Source organism: Passer domesticus, chromosome 5 (genome assembly GCF_036417665.1).
Source record: "Passer domesticus isolate bPasDom1 chromosome 5, bPasDom1.hap1, whole genome shotgun sequence".
In the NCBI taxonomy this organism is placed as follows: domain Eukaryota; kingdom Metazoa; phylum Chordata; class Aves; order Passeriformes; family Passeridae; genus Passer; species Passer domesticus.
The window spans coordinates 45,799,550-45,815,636 of record NC_087478.1 but is presented as its reverse complement, the minus strand read 5'-3'; the positions used below and the strand labels follow the sequence as shown (position 1 = coordinate 45,815,636).

General features: G+C 45.0%; 4 protein-coding genes across 6 annotated transcripts; 2 read left to right on the top strand and 2 right to left on the bottom strand.

Annotated features, from left to right (window-relative positions):
• Positions 1 to 506: 506 nt before the first annotated feature.
• Positions 507 to 13,751, bottom strand: LOC135300461 (histone H4-like). 3 transcript variants are annotated; one of them, XM_064419930.1, is made up of 4 exons: positions 13,389 to 13,751; positions 10,364 to 10,581; positions 6,951 to 7,004; positions 507 to 4,193 (listed from the first exon to the last, which is right to left on the bottom strand). In XM_064419930.1, the coding sequence occupies exon 4, from the start codon at positions 1,028 to 1,030 to the stop codon at positions 569 to 571; it is 462 nt and encodes a 153-aa protein (XP_064276000.1). In that variant the 5' UTR covers positions 1,031 to 4,193; positions 6,951 to 7,004; positions 10,364 to 10,581; positions 13,389 to 13,751; the 3' UTR covers positions 507 to 568. The 3 variants fall into 3 exon arrangements, with proteins under 3 accessions (XP_064276000.1, XP_064276001.1, XP_064275999.1); XM_064419931.1 differs by having other exon boundaries at positions 507 to 2,622; XM_064419929.1 differs by having other exon boundaries at positions 507 to 7,004.
• On the top strand, positions 12,354 to 13,282 carry LOC135300457 (histone H1.10). The gene has a single exon (XM_064419926.1). The coding sequence runs from the start codon at positions 12,386 to 12,388 to the stop codon at positions 13,049 to 13,051; it is 666 nt and encodes a 221-aa protein (XP_064275996.1). The 5' UTR covers positions 12,354 to 12,385; the 3' UTR covers positions 13,052 to 13,282.
• A 602-nt stretch (positions 13,752 to 14,353) lies between the features above and the next one.
• On the bottom strand, positions 14,354 to 14,812 carry LOC135300476 (histone H2B 1/2/3/4/6). The gene has a single exon (XM_064419944.1). The coding sequence runs from the start codon at positions 14,783 to 14,785 to the stop codon at positions 14,405 to 14,407; it is 381 nt and encodes a 126-aa protein (XP_064276014.1). The 5' UTR covers positions 14,786 to 14,812; the 3' UTR covers positions 14,354 to 14,404.
• On the top strand, positions 14,789 to 15,806 carry LOC135300470 (histone H2A.J). Its single transcript, XM_064419939.1, has one exon. It carries the CDS (start codon positions 15,104 to 15,106, stop codon positions 15,491 to 15,493), a length of 390 nt encoding a protein of 129 aa, XP_064276009.1. The 5' UTR covers positions 14,789 to 15,103; the 3' UTR covers positions 15,494 to 15,806.
• The last annotated feature ends 281 nt before the right edge of the window (positions 15,807 to 16,087 follow it).

Genomic DNA, 16,087 nt, shown 5'->3' with positions numbered 1-16,087 from the left:
CAGAAGGGATTTGGGGTGAGAGGCACCCGCTGACCTGGGCGCGGAGAACGCCTCTGGCACCCCGAACGCAAAGGAAGCGCATTCCTAACCTCAAACCCGGCGAAAGCACAAATCATGGCCGATTTCCTACACACCACATTTAGAGGACAGAGGAGACCTTTTTAACATTGAGAAGGGATTAGGGAGCTGATACCTCTCGTGTTGCACTATAATAGACATTATTTAAATACGAATGGGTATCCACTTCTACCGTTTACATGAGGGGGACAATTCCCGCCCCCCCCACAATGAGATGCCTGCAGGGACACCCATGTACCTTTCAGCTCCCAGCACGGAGCAGGAAGGTGCGCGTCTGGGTTGGTAACGACTATTAACAAAGAAATTAGTCTTTTGAAAAATGCTTAAAACAAGCATTTATTGTACTAAAATGTCAAAAAATAATTAGATTTCAAGTTTTAAAGTAAACACATCACTTTTAAAGCAATCCAGCTCTTTTCCAGACAAAGTGTGCGGCTCTTAAAAGAGCCTTTGTGATTTTGTGGCGGTGGTGCTGCAGGCAGGCGAGGCTTTAGCCGCCGAAGCCGTAGAGAGTGCGGCCCTGGCGCTTGAGGGCGTAGACCACGTCCATGGCCGTGACCGTCTTCCTCTTGGCGTGCTCCGTGTAGGTGACGGCGTCGCGGATGACGTTCTCCAGGAAGACCTTGAGCACGCCGCGCGTCTCCTCGTAGATGAGCCCCGAGATGCGCTTGACGCCGCCGCGCCGAGCCAGGCGGCGGATGGCCGGCTTGGTGATGCCCTGGATGTTGTCGCGCAGCACCTTGCGGTGCCGCTTGGCGCCGCCCTTGCCGAGCCCCTTGCCGCCCTTGCCCCTGCCAGACATTATGGAACTTCTGCTGCTGCCGCCGCCGCCGCTGCCACCAGGACTGCCGACACCGCTGGTCTGATGCAGCGCCGCCCGCGCCGCGGTTTTTATGGGGTTCCGTCCGACCTGGTTGAAAACTTCACAGAGGCGGGGCGGGGTTCCCGCCATTTCCCTGTTGCGTCACCGATGACGGAACACCGCTCGCTGTTGGCTGTTTGGGGGGCTGTAAAGTCTGGCAAGTGCAGCAATGAACAAACCTCCAGGAAAAGATTTCCGGCCATGCGCGTGTTCATACAGTTGGAAAGCTTCCCCCCCAGATTTGTATAACCCATTTGCATATATGCACGTATTATATCTATTTGCACTGGCAGGGGTTGGTGTGAATTAGTTCACATTTTCATTATTTTCATGCTGTTGATCATTAATACTTCAGGTTAATTTTTATTCAAAGTGCTATAAATGTTGCTTCAGGATTTGTAATGATCTGTGATCGCTTAACAGCTTTAAATAATTTTTCCAATTTTCCAATATTTAATTTTATTCGTTTCTTTATTTTGATCTTTACCTCCCATTTTTAACTATTCCAATTTTACATCAGCAACGTTTTGTCTGTAATCACATATTAACCCGAAGGTGAAATAGAAACTTTTTCGTATTATTAAAGTTATATTAGTTTGTGACTTCTGTTAATTTTGCTCATTTTGAGTTACTGCAGTGTGGTGATTTTTTGGACTTTAATTTTTTTGCAAAATTACTTTTACTATAACTATAGACTGAAATTTCTGCTCCTTGATTAATAAAGAAATTACTCTGCTTTTTACTAGAGATTAGGCTTTTCTATTTAATCTTTGTGTGTGTGTGTGTGTGTGTGTGTGTGTGTTTATGTGTGTGTGTATGTATATCAATACTGATATTCTGAATTATCTTCTGTGAAAGTCAGGAGTGGTCTTAGGATGTTCCAAATGTCATCATGTAAAAACATCCTGAGCTGATTCAGCTGAAAATCTGATCTCAAAATGATGTTGTTCTTCTCTTGTGCTTTTATGTATTGAAGGAAAATGTAATTTCTATGTACTCTTTCATAGTGTTAAAGTTTAAAAAAATAATTCATTGCATGTCACTTTGAATTTAGGTCAACATTAGTCAAGAAAAATATTGCCAGACATTATATTTTAAGAATATATATGAATAAAATTCTGGAAATATGTTTGTACTTTCAAACTAATAGTTTTGTATTTAGGGTAAGTATTGTATAATTTTTTTGTATTCCTTATTTTCCACCCATTGCCAGCTGGTGCCTCCTTCCCCCTTTGAAATGTTCTGTGTCACTCTCCAAGGAGGAATGGAAAGGCACCAAGCCCTCTGAAGGAGCCAGGCTGTGCAGATCCTGCTTTGCACTGCCTTCATGCCCCTGTCATCTGCCATGCTGGAAACACAGATCCCATCTGGAGGGAATAAATAAATCCTTCCCTTGCACTGCAAACCTGGGCACTTCTGCTGGACCAGCCTGTTACCACAAGAGAGGAGAAAGGCAGAACCCCCACGAGCTGGAGGAGTGAGGCACTGGGAAGAAATCTGTGCTTATTTCGACATCAGGGAGACGGAGGGGTTACCATGGTTTTACACAAGAGAGCTGCACCAGTGAATCATCAGATTTCCTCAGATGATCAACAAAAACTGACTTCTTCCTGAGCAAGGCAGATGAAAATGAGGGCTGGGGGGGACGGGCCGTGTACACATGGATCAGCAACTGGTAAAAACTGGAGAACAAATAGAAGAGTTTGGAGATAGCAACACACTCGAGATGATTTCAACCAACCTATTCCCCCCAGGGACTGGGCAGGGGGCAGCATTGATATTGGGCATATTTGGACGTGTAATGAGAATTTCGTTTCTACTGTGATTCAACTGTTCTTTGGAAATGCTTTGTTATGCTTGGCTGCAATTTCAGTAATGTATCCTTCTGCTAATTAAAAATACAATCTAACACTAAATATGCTCATTACGAAAATTTAAAATTAAACATCAAAGCCTCCTCATGTAATATCTTAAAGAACCTGGATGGAGAGTACTCAACTGCTAGAGCATGGAGATGGGATCAGCCAGGACCTGCCTCCACAAAGGGCTGTAAACTGCACAAGATCTCACCTCTCTGGCAGTCCTTGAGCTACTGAATCTACCCCAGTGGTCTTTGTTCTCTGCATCCCCGTGCCCACACAGCACACCTTCAGTTCAGCCGTGCTAGAAAGCTGTGCTTACTAAAATAGAGCAGCCCACGTCACTTTGGTAAGAAATTTTTTAAGCACAGAAAGCTCTGATTTTGAGACTGAGGCACAAAAGTCAATATTTGCATGTGTGGATTTACCATTTGGATGGAATCTTCTGGCAGCAGCATAAGTGCAGAAATGCTTTATGCTGTCCAAGCAAAAGTAGCAAATGCCACAAATTTTGTTTAGTGACTGCTACACTGATAACTAATTTAGTATTTTCCCTGCCTTTCCCTGCTAATTCAGTCAGTCAGAGGTGGAGAGACCCATTCTCATCTCTTTATTTAACCACTGCAGCTGGTCAGAGATAAGAGTTTGGGCTTTAGCCCTGGTTTGGGCTCTTTCCAACTTCCTTCTTGCTGCCAAATTCAGAAAATACACAGGGATTGATAAATCAAGAAAAGACCTCTGTCATGGCCCAGCACCTTAGGCTGACCTTTGAGATGCAGTTTGCCATTCACACAGAGTGGCTTACAGATCAGATGATCCACAGAGAGGCAAAATCTTCCAAAAATTGTCTTGTGGGCATGCTGTCTGAGTCTCTGCACGGGCCTCACCCCCATCACTCCATGCACGAGCTGAGGCCTTGCAGGCTCAGTGAACAGCTGGAACAGCTGGTACAGCTTAATAGCTCCAGGAAAAAAAGGCTGCAGGAACTCCTAGATGAGGTTTGGGGTGTTGGGAATTTAATGAAATACCCAGTTCTTCACAAGATATAGGAGAGAAGGAACAGGGTCAATAACCTGTACGGGGGGGCAAGGACAACAACATTGAGCAAATTCTGGCCATGGCCACAGCATTCCTGGCTTCTCTGAGGAAAGCACCAGAGTGCTCTATCTAACAAGTGCTCCAGGGCGGCCTTGGAGCTCTGAGCCCAGCAGCACCCAGGCAAATCTACTCCTGCATTCTGGCACAGACACAGTAAGCAGCAAACCAGCTACTCAGCAGCCCCAGCTCGCACGGATGCTCAGGAGCTTTGCTTCTCTCAATCCTTTCTCTTCTTCCTAAACTGGCGTTTTGACTGAAGCAGCACAGGTCTCACGATGCACAGTCCCTTGGTTAAGCTAGAAAGATGATTCCAGGAAGAATTGTAAGCACCACATTTTTTGCACAGCTGAGAATGAGTAGCTGAGCCCCTCTTGTTGCCTGGGCTCATGCAGAGCTGGGCTGGGCCGCACGTTTTTCAGCTGAACTCTGCCAACCCTCACAGGGCTGCAAGCACTTAAAAGCAGCTGAAGTGCTGCCTTGTCCAAATGCTCTCTCTGGGGCATGGTTTTCCAAGTGCAAATCTAATGTGAGCACCCTTGTAGGAATTTATTGAATATTGTCTTGGGCTATGCGTTTCTGCAGGAAACCAACTCTGAAAAATGGCAATGTGCCTTTGGTTAGTGACTCCAGACACTGCTGCTGTGCTCTGTTTTTGTTACAGCAATACTTGGTTGGAAAACAGAAAAATTCCAGTTGAAAACCCCAGGCACTTACAGGGATTTATTCGTGGTCATGCTCTGGACAAAGCAGCTCATCCTTAAGGATAGAGCAGTTATGGAATTCCCCACAATGTCCAGGTCCTGCCCAGGTCAGACCAGCCATCCCTGGGCTCTGCTGAGGCAGTAGCATGCAAGTGCCTTCATGTGCACAACTTGGCACTTCTCTTCAACAAACTGCACAAGATTTCTGTCAGCCCATGCCTCAAGTTTATTAACATCTCTTTTGTCTGAAAGTATTTCTTTTGACCCCGTCTAGCCATCTTCACTTTGTGCTTGCCACACTAGCTAAGTGCACACTCTGCCTCAGCACCCAGGTTGTTCCAGAAAACACTAAATAATACCAGCCCTGGAGCACTGTTTTGATAACTGGTTGTCTGCAAACACTAAGTTTTTGACTACAACCCCTTGGCCCTGTGCTACAGACAATTTTCAAATATCTAAGAGCCTGCTGATCCCGCCTGTTGTTGCTCTGAACCCAAACAAGAACACTTGGAAGATGGTTCCAAAAATATATTGAAATGTCAAGTATATTGCATACAAGTTTCCTCCTTTTTCCACACAGATAATCTTTAATCAACAGTTCAGTGATAATGACCTATACCTAGACATGAGCAATTTTTGTTGCACTCCATCCACTATCAAGTCAACAGAACCCATTTTATTTCTGAGATGTAATCACTCTGCTTCTTGGAGAGTGCTGACATTCCCTGTAACATTTTCCACTCCATATTAGAAGTTAATTCCTTACTGCTAACTTGCTGCAAAGAACATCGGTTCCTTTACTTTCAACAATGTATATTAAGGAAAAATGGCTTCCTTGCTCATAATGTTTTAAATGTTTAAGGAGAAACTTTAGTTTTGCAGCATTCTCTTTCAGTCAGGGTACTTCAATAACACTTGCCTTTTCATCAGGGAAGAATTTTTAGACATCTGAAAATCGCTATTTCTCCCTTCTGTGTATTGACTTATTGTTCACTTCTCATTACCTGAAATTTGGAATTAAAAAAAGGCCTAAAACTCCAAATAGGAGTTTTCTCCTATTAGACCATTCCTGTCTGCAAAGATCTTCTCCAGCTGTCTCAGGGAAGAAGTCACTGTGATCCTTTTCTGCCAACATACTGGTTTGATTCATTATCAACACAGAACTACCATCTGAAGATCCAGATCTACTGAGGTGCTTGTCAGCTCCTGCTGACTGTAGCACTTTTGCAATATTTCCTAATATTTATAAAGCTGATAGTTTATTCCAGGTGAAGAATCTAACATGTCTTTGAAGGTAGTGTCTCTTATCCAGCAATTTTCAATACAAAAAATGTCCTCAAACATTTTAATTATTTTTTTCCTAGTTGATACTCACAGTATCTATATGCAAGCTCTGTAGACTATAATTCAAATCATAAATAAAACTATACCAGGCCTAGGACTGATCCCTGCAGCCCTAGGCTGTTTGAGACTGTGCTTTAATTTCATAGTTGACAAACATAAACATTTACATATGAATTTCTACTCTGGAATTGTTGGTGTTTCCTGATTATTACTTTAATTTCTAATACTTTTCTAAAATGAAACAAAATAAAACTGAGAGAAAATCTGTAGTGCATCAGCAAGTTCTAGAAAAACATTGAGCCCTGTACTGAGACTGTTCCTAAAGAAAATTTTGGGAGAAGCTTATTAAACATGGTTTTAATTTCTTCCTTTATATATGTTTTGAGTAGTGTAAATTCTAAATTTTATTCATATTTTCCCTGACACTGTTTGACCTTGTAATTACTACAACTCAACATCAATGATTTATCCCTTCCTCAGTGTGTGCTGAGTCTGTAACCCAAGAAATGCATTAATCTGTAGCCCAAAATGACTGATTTTGTGCTTAGGTCTTGGCCATACTCCTCAGAAACTAAAAGAGTAAGAGAGGCTGCACAGTCTGGGTGCATAGCTGGGCCTGCAGCATATTGTCCCAGGAAAACTTTCAGCATCCAACTTCCCTCCACTCAGAACAAAGGGCTGGAATTACTTTAGATATCTTAGGAAATGGCATCCAACAGCATGTACGTCCTGGGTCTCCCTGAAGGGGTAGGACAGAGTTATTCTGTATGGATGGCATAATTTCAATTTGCATTTCTGACTAAATCAGTATATACAATATCCATCACAAAAAAAGAAAAAATTAAAATGTACTCTGTTGTGCACCCCTGGGAGGACAGAGAGCATGTCACATAGTTTCAAATACCACATTCCAGTTCTTTCCAGGCACTCTGTAAAGGTTGCAGGTAGTGTTTCATTTCCATATTTTTGCATGTAGATCCCTATGTTTCTTCATCTTTCTGCACTTACCTTCTTCTTCTTTTTCTTCAGCTTTCTTCAGAAATCAATACAAAGTTAGTTGGTCTGTGGAACAAGGTAACACAGAATCCTGCTCATTACTGAGGTTCCTAAGCTTACCAACACTACTACTACTACTGCTAGCAATAATTCTCAGTCCCATGGATGGGTGGATGGAGAGAAGTGAAGTGAACTTTGTTTAGAAGAGGATCTCTGATCCAAAGGCTTTCAGAAGCTAGGAGGAATATTTTGGTGTTTTAGGCTCTCATTATATGGGGGAGAAGAGAAGATTTGGGGGGGGGGGGTCACTCATTATAATGCACAGCCCTTTTTTGCTGGCTGGCAAACATTTAGCAGTTATGGCAGAAGAGTCACTTCTTGGATCAGTCAGTCACCTTTTGATCACTCCAGACTGCAGGAATTTAAGTTTTGCTGGGACTCTAACTAACCTTAACAAATCCTTCAGTCACATACAGCATGAGCACCGAGCCAAACTGGGGCTGCTCAAACTCATCTTGACAAGCCTTGAAACTAAGGACTGTGTGAGAGGTTGAAGTGGGTTTTGAAGCTGTCTCTATTGAACTGCCAAAATTTACAAAGTCGTGGGAGTGTCACTCAGGGTTACTCTATACATGGGCTTCACAAATTAACCCAAAGAAGGACAATGTGCAAAATGGTATTGAGGGAAATAATTGTTTCACTCAGCACTGGTGAGAGAAAGCAGAGTTCTGTGTCCAGTTCTGGCCTTCGCAGTGCCTCAGAGACACGAACAGAGCTGGAGTGGGACCAGTGAAGGGCCACGAAGATGATCAAGGGACTGGAGCATCTCTCACGAGAGGAGTGTCTTACTAATGTTCAGATATCCTCTGGGGGGAATAGAGGACAAAGATCCAGTCTCAGTACTGCCCAGGTAAAGAGGCAATGGACACAAAGTGAAACACAGGAAGTTCTATTTAAATGTAAGAAATAATTTCTTGGAGTATGCTCCCCATAGAGGATTTAGTGTCCCCCTGCTCCAGCTGATCCTTCTTTGAGCATGGCCAGGAGCTACTGCATTAGGTGTTAGATTAAAAAATGAGATACATTTTTTAGATGTAATTGTCCTAATGCTGAAATAACTCTCCATAAACTTTTGTTAGCCTAGGTGAAGTGTAACTAAAAGGATGTGGGCTTCTTTACTACTGAAACTCTGTGACACCTTGAATCTTAATCTTCCCTTCATATAAACATTGCTGTTGCTGAATCAGTATTGTCAATATATTTTCAGCATGACAGAAACCTGACTGATGACTTTTGACCTTGTTATGGTGTTTTTATTACTAATATTGAGAGTGATTACTTGAGCAACTGCTAAATTACAATTTATTAAGAAGACAGCATGCTTCAGTTAAAAATTTTCAATTTCTCTGAATCTTCACTGTCCTAACTATAGTAATTTTAATTAAGTGTAGGTTTTCAGCTAAATTTGTCTAATCATCTTATATAGATTGCTCTCCTCCTGCAGTCTGGATGTCTTATTTGCCTTTATTTGTCTAATGTTTTTCCTCCTTGAAAAGCTTCTCTCTTGACAAGAAGAACAGTTTTTTCTCTACAGTCTTAGGAATTCTTACATTATATATGAAATATTTCTGTTTGGAAGATCCCTGCATTAGAAAATACTTTGTCATTTTGTAGGTTCCTCTGTAACCTGCACTAGCACCTGCACAGCTGAGCAAGGAAATCTGGGCATGAGTGTGGTGGTGCAAGGGAATGAGGCCGTGTTTTGGGTGCACATTTAAAAAGGGAAAAAAAATTGTTTGAGTTCCTAGGTTAGAGATAAACAGAGACAATAATTGTACAGGGTGCTTGGAAAGGAAACCAGGGAGAATACTGAAAAATGTTTGCTGCTTAATTAATTAAAATATTTGTTGTTACTTATTAATTATTAAATGGGTCGCATTTAAATATCATCTCTTGACATGGAAACTGCAAACAATTTTTATTACTGGTTCACTCTCAAAACTTTATTTATTTTCAAGTAATTTTGTTCAACAAAGAAAGTTTCTCTTTCTGGTTAAAAAAATTGTTCCCTAATCTACCACTGTTTTCATAAATTATGTGCTCAGATGCTTGCTTTGTTTTGTGTTTTTTCTCTTATCAGTAAAACACCCAAGGCAATGTCAATGTTATTTTTAATGATCAGTCTCTAAAATATGAGAATTTTCATTGTGGTTCAGTGTTGCATTCAACAGCTATTTCCAGCAGCGCAAATCTGAAAATTGCTCAAAGCAATTCACAAGTTTGTTTTACCCAATTAAATAGAAAGTATCTTTGCTTGGGCCAGAGTGCAGGAATAATCCTTAAAAAGCCTCCCCTTCTCACACCAACTCATATTTCTAAATCCCCTCTCTTTATTAACACACAAAAAAAAAAAGAAAAGAAAAAAAGAAAAAAAAAAAAAAAAAAGAAAGAATCGGGGGAAAAAAAATGGCCTTCCCCAGAAATGGATGGTGAGACCAGGAACATTTTGTGTCCTCAGAAGTAGGCCAGGGATAATTCTCTGCAGATAAGAGCCAGTGTGATGGTTAAAGAAAAGATACAATAAAGGATGCTGACACACAGTGCCGGAGGCCAACTGCCAAGACTTCCAATGTAGGAAAAAGCAAAGGACAGCAGAAGTGCAACTCCAAACAGGGAGCAGGGAACGCGAGGGATTTACAGGGATGCACCCAGAACCAAAAGTGAGAGAAGTCCTACATTCCACCCTTGAAATATGACATTGAAACATAACATGACAATTTTCACAATCCTCTTCATATGCTTTGCTTACAAAAACAAAACAGAAGGATCCAAACAAAATAACCACCCAGAAACGTTCCCGTGCCTTTAAAACTTAGCACGGAGCAGGGACAGCAATCCCCATGGGCTGCAGGTGGAGTTCTAAGGACTGTGCTACCCAGGGAGGGTGATCTAACATCTCCCACCACTTTGCATCTTGTCTTTATCCCTAACCTCGGGTCTGTTCCTGGGGGAAGGGAAGGAAAGCTCTCCTCTCCCGATGGGCTGAGAACAGGTTTGCCCACAGCAAGCTGGGAGCTCAAAGGTGAGTGCGAGGGGAGCCCCGGGGCTGCGGCTGCGTTCCTGTAGGAGCGGCTATTGTCCCTCCCCGGAGCTCCCAGCGCCTTGGCCGCTTTCAAGTGTAATAAAGCAGCCACAGAGCTCTAACACCAAACTGTCAAAGCTGCAGGGATTAAAGCACATTAGGCGTCGTGCAGCCTTTATTCTCAGAAGAATGCACATCACGTTAAACAGAGCAGGATGGATGGCAACGCTTCCCTGCTCCCTCTTGTATCGCTCACAGTCACATTCTGCTTTATCTTTCTTCATCTAGACTGGAAAATATGCATAATGCCCTCATCCCACCAAACCAAATACTTTTTTTTTACCTCTCAAACGACTTGCCACACTAAGCTTGCAAAATCTATGGCTCCTGTGGACTCGGTGCAGTTGTTTTTGTGGGACCAATGTCACGTTCAGGAGAGGCATGGCAGATCTCACAGCCCACTTCCATATCCCTTTCAGTCTGTTTTTTACCGTGGAGTACCGTCAGGCCTAATTTTTTTCCAATCTCTCTTCCTTTCCTTCAGAGTATTTATTACTTCACCTGCATGTAAGCACAACAAAATAAAAATAGAAATAAAAGAGAATATGGAAGAGCCACAGTTTATTGTTTTGATTTGTAATTTTGATGTGTCTACTGTATCATTATCTTTTTAACCTCTCTCATTTAAATTAAAACTTCTTGCTGTCAAGTATAACTTTGTGTCTTCAACATTTAATGTATCAAAATGCATGTCAGGGCCCTTTGTAACATACCTCATGTCATCTTGAATCTCAAATTTATCCAGGCTAGAAAAGATGTTCCTTTGTTGTAATAGCCCACTGACATTTTGCATGAAAATTTTTCATAAAGTACAGTGTGGTAAAATATTAAGTTTGATCTTAACTTGTTCTTTCAAAACAAAGGGGGAAAAAATGTGGCTGCTTTTTAGTTAGAAACCAATTGAGGCCTTTGTCTTTTTACTTATTAAAAAAAAAATTAGCCCAAACAATTCATTGCAGTCCTTAAAAGTTTTAATTAATTTCTATGGTCACTTTATAAAACTCAATAATTAAGCAGGATTATGATAATTAAAACTGATTCTGATTTATGAGGATTGTCTGAAAATTATTTCAGTATTATTAGGCTTGGGATGGAAGCCTCAATAGTGAGTTTTTTCCTTTAAAGAAAATAATTGGAGGAATATGAAAACTATGGGAAAAAATAAAAGCAAAACAAAACATAAAACCAAAACAAACAAAAAACCTTCACAAAACCACAACAGTCAGTGTCCAAATATTTGTAAGTTATAGTGAAACTGAAGCATTATATTCAGGAAGGCCAGATTTCCACAGTATTTAATTTATTGGGTGATAAATGATGCTTCAGCTGGCCCCATAATTGTTTGAGTGGCATATAATTCATATTAGTGTATCTATACCTGTTAGACATTTTTTCCTCTCCAAGTCTGCCTCTGATGTTTATAAGTCATAAAGTATAGCATCCACTATTGTAACAGAGAAAGCATTAAACTACCCATTTATCTGGGATTTCTAGGCATTAACTAGGCATTAACAGCTTCATTTTACAGACAGACTACTTGTAAAAATATCAAAATCTTTCTATCCACTTATAAAGCACCACACAAAAAAACAAAACAAAACAACACAAAAAACCCCCAACAACAAAAAGCATCGCCCTGGCAAGTTCCAAACACTTTTCAACAGTATTTATATTCCTCTGAAGGTCTCTTCCTTTCCCCAAACAAGAAAATATGTTGAAATACCGTGTCCTTAATAGTTAAAGATATGGTTAAGAGAGCCGAATCTTTATCCATATTCAAAGCTTAGCCATGAAATTGTGTTACTTCCTTGTCTTTGAAACCAATTTACGACAAAAATACTTAAGCTGCTCACTCGGTTTCTGTCCTAATCTGAAGAAAACCCCCCAAAGAGTAAGCCTGCATTACGGGGGAGACTTTTTATCTACGTGTTTTATTTTAATTTAGAAGGAAAAACAAAAGTTTGCCGTTCCCGGGGTCTTTCTGGCTTCACAACGCGGGGTTTAAAACAGCTTTTCTCTCCCATCTGTGGACCAAACAGCAAGAAACTTGCCCGAATGAAAGTCCACCGTCTTCTCTTCACTCTCCGAAGAAACTGGGGTGATTTTGCGGCACTCGTTTTACGAAAAATATGAATTTATAACTCCGAAGAAACACAGACTCGGAGGAGGAAAAGCTCTTCCTGGCTAACAGTTAGGCGGGCTCTGCAAAGCACCAATCACAGATCACCGCTTCGCTATAAATTCAGGCATCGGGGTTACTGTAGCCCAATTACTTTCTTTTGATTAGGAAGAAGTCTCTGCAGCGATGTCGGAGACCGCTCCCGCCGCCGCTCCCGCCGTCGCGGCCCCGGCCGCCAAGGCCGCCGCCAAGAAGCCGAAGAAGGCGGCGAGCGGCTCCAAGGCCCGCAAGCCCGCGGGGCCCAGCGTCACCGAGCTGATCACCAAGGCCGTGGCCGCCTCCAAGGAGCGCAAGGGGCTCTCGCTCGCCGCGCTCAAGAAGGCGCTGGCCGCCGGCGGCTACGATGTGGAGAAGAACAACAGCCGCATCAAGCTGGGGCTCAAGAGCCTCGTCAGCAAGGGCACCCTGGTGCAGACCAAGGGCACCGGCGCCTCCGGCTCTTTCCGCCTCAGCAAGAAGCCCGGGGAAGTGAAGGAAAAAGCCCCCAGGAAGAGAACAGCTGCAGCCAAGCCCAAGAAGCCGGCGGCGAAGAAACCCGCCAGCGCCGCCAAGAAGCCCAAGAAGGCGGCGGCGGTGAAGAAGAGCCCCAAGAAAGCCAAGAAGCCGGCGGCTGCAGCGGCCAAGAAAGCGGCCAAGAGCCCCAAGAAGGCGACAAAAGCTGCCAAGCCCAAAAAAGCGGCGGCGGCAGCGAAGAGCCCGGCTAAGGCAAAGGCGGTGAAGCCCAAAGCAGCCAAGCCCAAGGCAGCTAAGCCCAAAGCAGCGAAGGCAAAGAAGGCAGCACCGAAGAAATGAAGTGTTGAAGTGGAAATACTTTTAAACCCAACGGCTCTTTTAAGAGCCACCCACTATTGTCCCCAAAAGGGCTGATACACTCCGTCACTGAGCTCCGTGCCTGCAGCAGAGCCAACTATTCGCCACTATCCGTGTGGGACGTAAGTCTGTGGAGTGGATGGGACGCTAAACTTCCGGCCCTGGTTTTACACTAAGACTTGGAAAAATAAAAGTTTACATTCCCGGCGAAAACACTTTCTAAAGGTTGCTTTTTCTTTTTTTTCCTTTTTTTTTTTTTTTTCTTTTTGAGCACCGCAAGCGGGTGTATATGTTAAAGGGACTGATTAAGGGCGGGTACCTTTCTGGGGCGTGGAGGTTCCTCTCGTTGCTCTAAATCAGCGCGATTCCGAGCGGCACGGACGCGACTGCCGCCCCTCTCAGCGACCGCAGCAGGGAACTGTCAGCGCGGCTCCTCGCTTCCCTGGCAGTGACCCTCCCGCTCGCCGGCGCGGGGCAGCTCTCCATTTCTGCGTGATTTCACCGACCTACTTTCCGCAGGAGGCGCTCGCCGGGGCGGGCGGCGGGCGGGAGCGCCCAGCGCGGCTCTCCGCGGCTGGCGGCGCAGCTCGGCCGGGCGGGGCGGCGGGAAGGGCGGGGCGGCGCGGGAGCTGCCCGGGATTGGCGCCGGGAGAAGCCGCAGCCGCTCATTGGGCCGCCGGGAAATTCGGAAAAGCCCGCGCTGCAGGGGAAGGGGGAGGGGATGGAGGCAGGGAGGCGGCACGGAGCGCTGCCCGCGCTGGCTCCCGGCCCACCCGCGCTCCCGGGGGATCTCGGCCCCCTAAAGCGCCCACCCCATTCCAGGGGGGCTCTCCCTTCCCCCAGACCCGTAGTCCTTGTTTTCTCATGCAAAATGTTTCGGCTTAAGACGATTCCCGAAACATCAATACAGAAGGTAAAGGGGGTCCGGTATGTCCCCACCGCCTTTTTATAAAAATCATTAAACTTTTTTTTTTTTAAATTTCGTGAAGCATGTTTGCTATATTAACTGTGAAACTTCTAATTTGGATAGAAAAACTTATAAAGTATTGTTTCATCTTTACTGTAAAAAAATATTTTATTGAAAAACTATTTAGACATTTAAGAGTGAGTACATTTGAATTACCTCTAAATATAAAAAAAAAATCAAGGGCTTTGTAACTACTATTGCAAGATTAAGTAGCCGACTAAATGTTTGTTTAAAATCCTACCTACGGTTTTTTTAGCTAATTTCCATACCCAGGAAGACCGAGGCACTACAGTGTAAAAGCTCTTTTATGGAGTACGTGGGTGGCTCTTAAAAGAGCCTTTGGGTTAAAAGCGACGGTCCGAGACGCCCTACTTGGAGCTGGTGTACTTGGTGACCGCCTTGGTGCCCTCGGACACGGCGTGCTTGGCCAGCTCGCCGGGCAGCAGCAGGCGCACGGCCGTCTGGATCTCCCGCGACGTGATGGTGGAGCGCTTGTTGTAGTGCGCCAGGCGCGACGCCTCGCCCGCGATGCGCTCGAAGATGTCGTTGACGAAGGAGTTCATGATGCCCATGGCCTTGGACGAGATGCCCGTGTCGGGGTGCACCTGCTTCAGCACCTTGTACACGTAGATCGAGTAGCTCTCCTTGCGGCTCTTCTTGCGCTTCTTGTCGCCCTTCTTCTGCGTCTTCGTCACCGCCTTCTTCGAGCCCTTCTTGGGCGCGGGCGCGGACTTGGCCGGCTCGGGCATGGCTGCAGCGCTCTGGCACCGGAGGAAGCGGAGCACACGGAATGGCCGCCGCGCCCGCTATTTATACCGGCGCGTATGCAAATATCAAGGCTCAGAACCGCGCAATGCGATTGGTCCTTCCCGTGCCTGTCGCGTCTTTGTCGCCGATTGGTCCAGACACGATCCGGCCGCTCATTGGTTGCTCCGGCAGAGCCGGGCTCCAGCCAATCGCCGCGGGCTCTCCCCGCCCAGGGAAGGGATAAAAGGGGAGCGGCGCTTGCGTCAGGCTGACTGTGCCGGTGCCGCTCCGTGCCCGCCGCTCCTGCCAGCGCTCCCAGCATGTCCGGCCGCGGGAAACAGGGAGGCAAGGTCCGAGCCAAGGCCAAGTCGCGCTCCTCGCGGGCCGGGCTGCAGTTCCCTGTCGGCCGTGTCCATCGGCTCCTCCGGAAAGGTAACTACGCGGAGCGGGTGGGCGCTGGAGCTCCCGTCTACATGGCGGCCGTGCTGGAGTACCTGACGGCCGAGATCCTGGAGCTGGCGGGCAACGCGGCCCGCGACAACAAGAAGACGCGCATCATCCCCCGCCACCTGCAGCTCGCCATCCGCAACGACGAGGAGCTCAACAAGCTGCTGGGCAAGGTGACGATCGCGCAGGGCGGCGTGCTGCCCAACATCCAGGCCGTGCTGCTGCCCAAGAAGACGGAGAGCCATAAAGCTAAAAGCAAATAAATGGCGAGCAAAGCCGCTCAGACTTTGCACGACATAGCATTCTAAACAAAAGGCTCTTTTCAGAGCCACCCACGGAGTCAGAAAAGAGTTGTGTTGCTTTCTTTAAAAAGGTGCTCTGGTGCGAGTCTTTAATTGTACTAAATTTAACTCATACGAACTTGTGTTGCAGTGTTTTAAAACTTTGTTTCTACTGAAGAGGGCTGATACATTTGCTTTCTAACCTGTGTTCCTAAACGACTGTTAGTATTTTTGTAATGCTAAATCGTTTCATTTCTTCATTGTAACACTCAGTAAAGAGCTGGTTCTTCAGGCCTCGGCTCGCCTCTCGTGGTTCCACAGCTTCCCAGCGCGGGTAGGACACAGCACGGTGGGAGTGGCAGTAGCTGTGCAGCGTGAACATGAATAGGAGACCGCCCTAAACCCCAGGTATAGCTACATCTCACAATGAGAAAATGATTCCTTCACCCCCTTTAAAGGCCTTTGTTCTTTAAAAGATGCTTGGTTCCCTATGTGTTGAATATATGTAGAAGCGAGGAATGCCTTAGCAAAAGTGGCATTTGTATCTCTGCTCAGTCAGACCTGTGCTCTAAAGCA

Coding starts and splice junctions, on each gene's coding strand:
- LOC135300476 (XM_064419944.1), bottom strand. CDS start 14,785: ATGCCCGAGCCGGCCAAGTCCGCGCCCGCGCCCAAGAAGGGCTCGAAG.
- LOC135300457 (XM_064419926.1), top strand. CDS start 12,386: ATGTCGGAGACCGCTCCCGCCGCCGCTCCCGCCGTCGCGGCCCCGGCC.
- LOC135300470 (XM_064419939.1), top strand. CDS start 15,104: ATGTCCGGCCGCGGGAAACAGGGAGGCAAGGTCCGAGCCAAGGCCAAG.
- LOC135300461 (XM_064419929.1), bottom strand. CDS start 1,030: ATGGCGGGAACCCCGCCCCGCCTCTGTGAAGTTTTCAACCAGGTCGGA.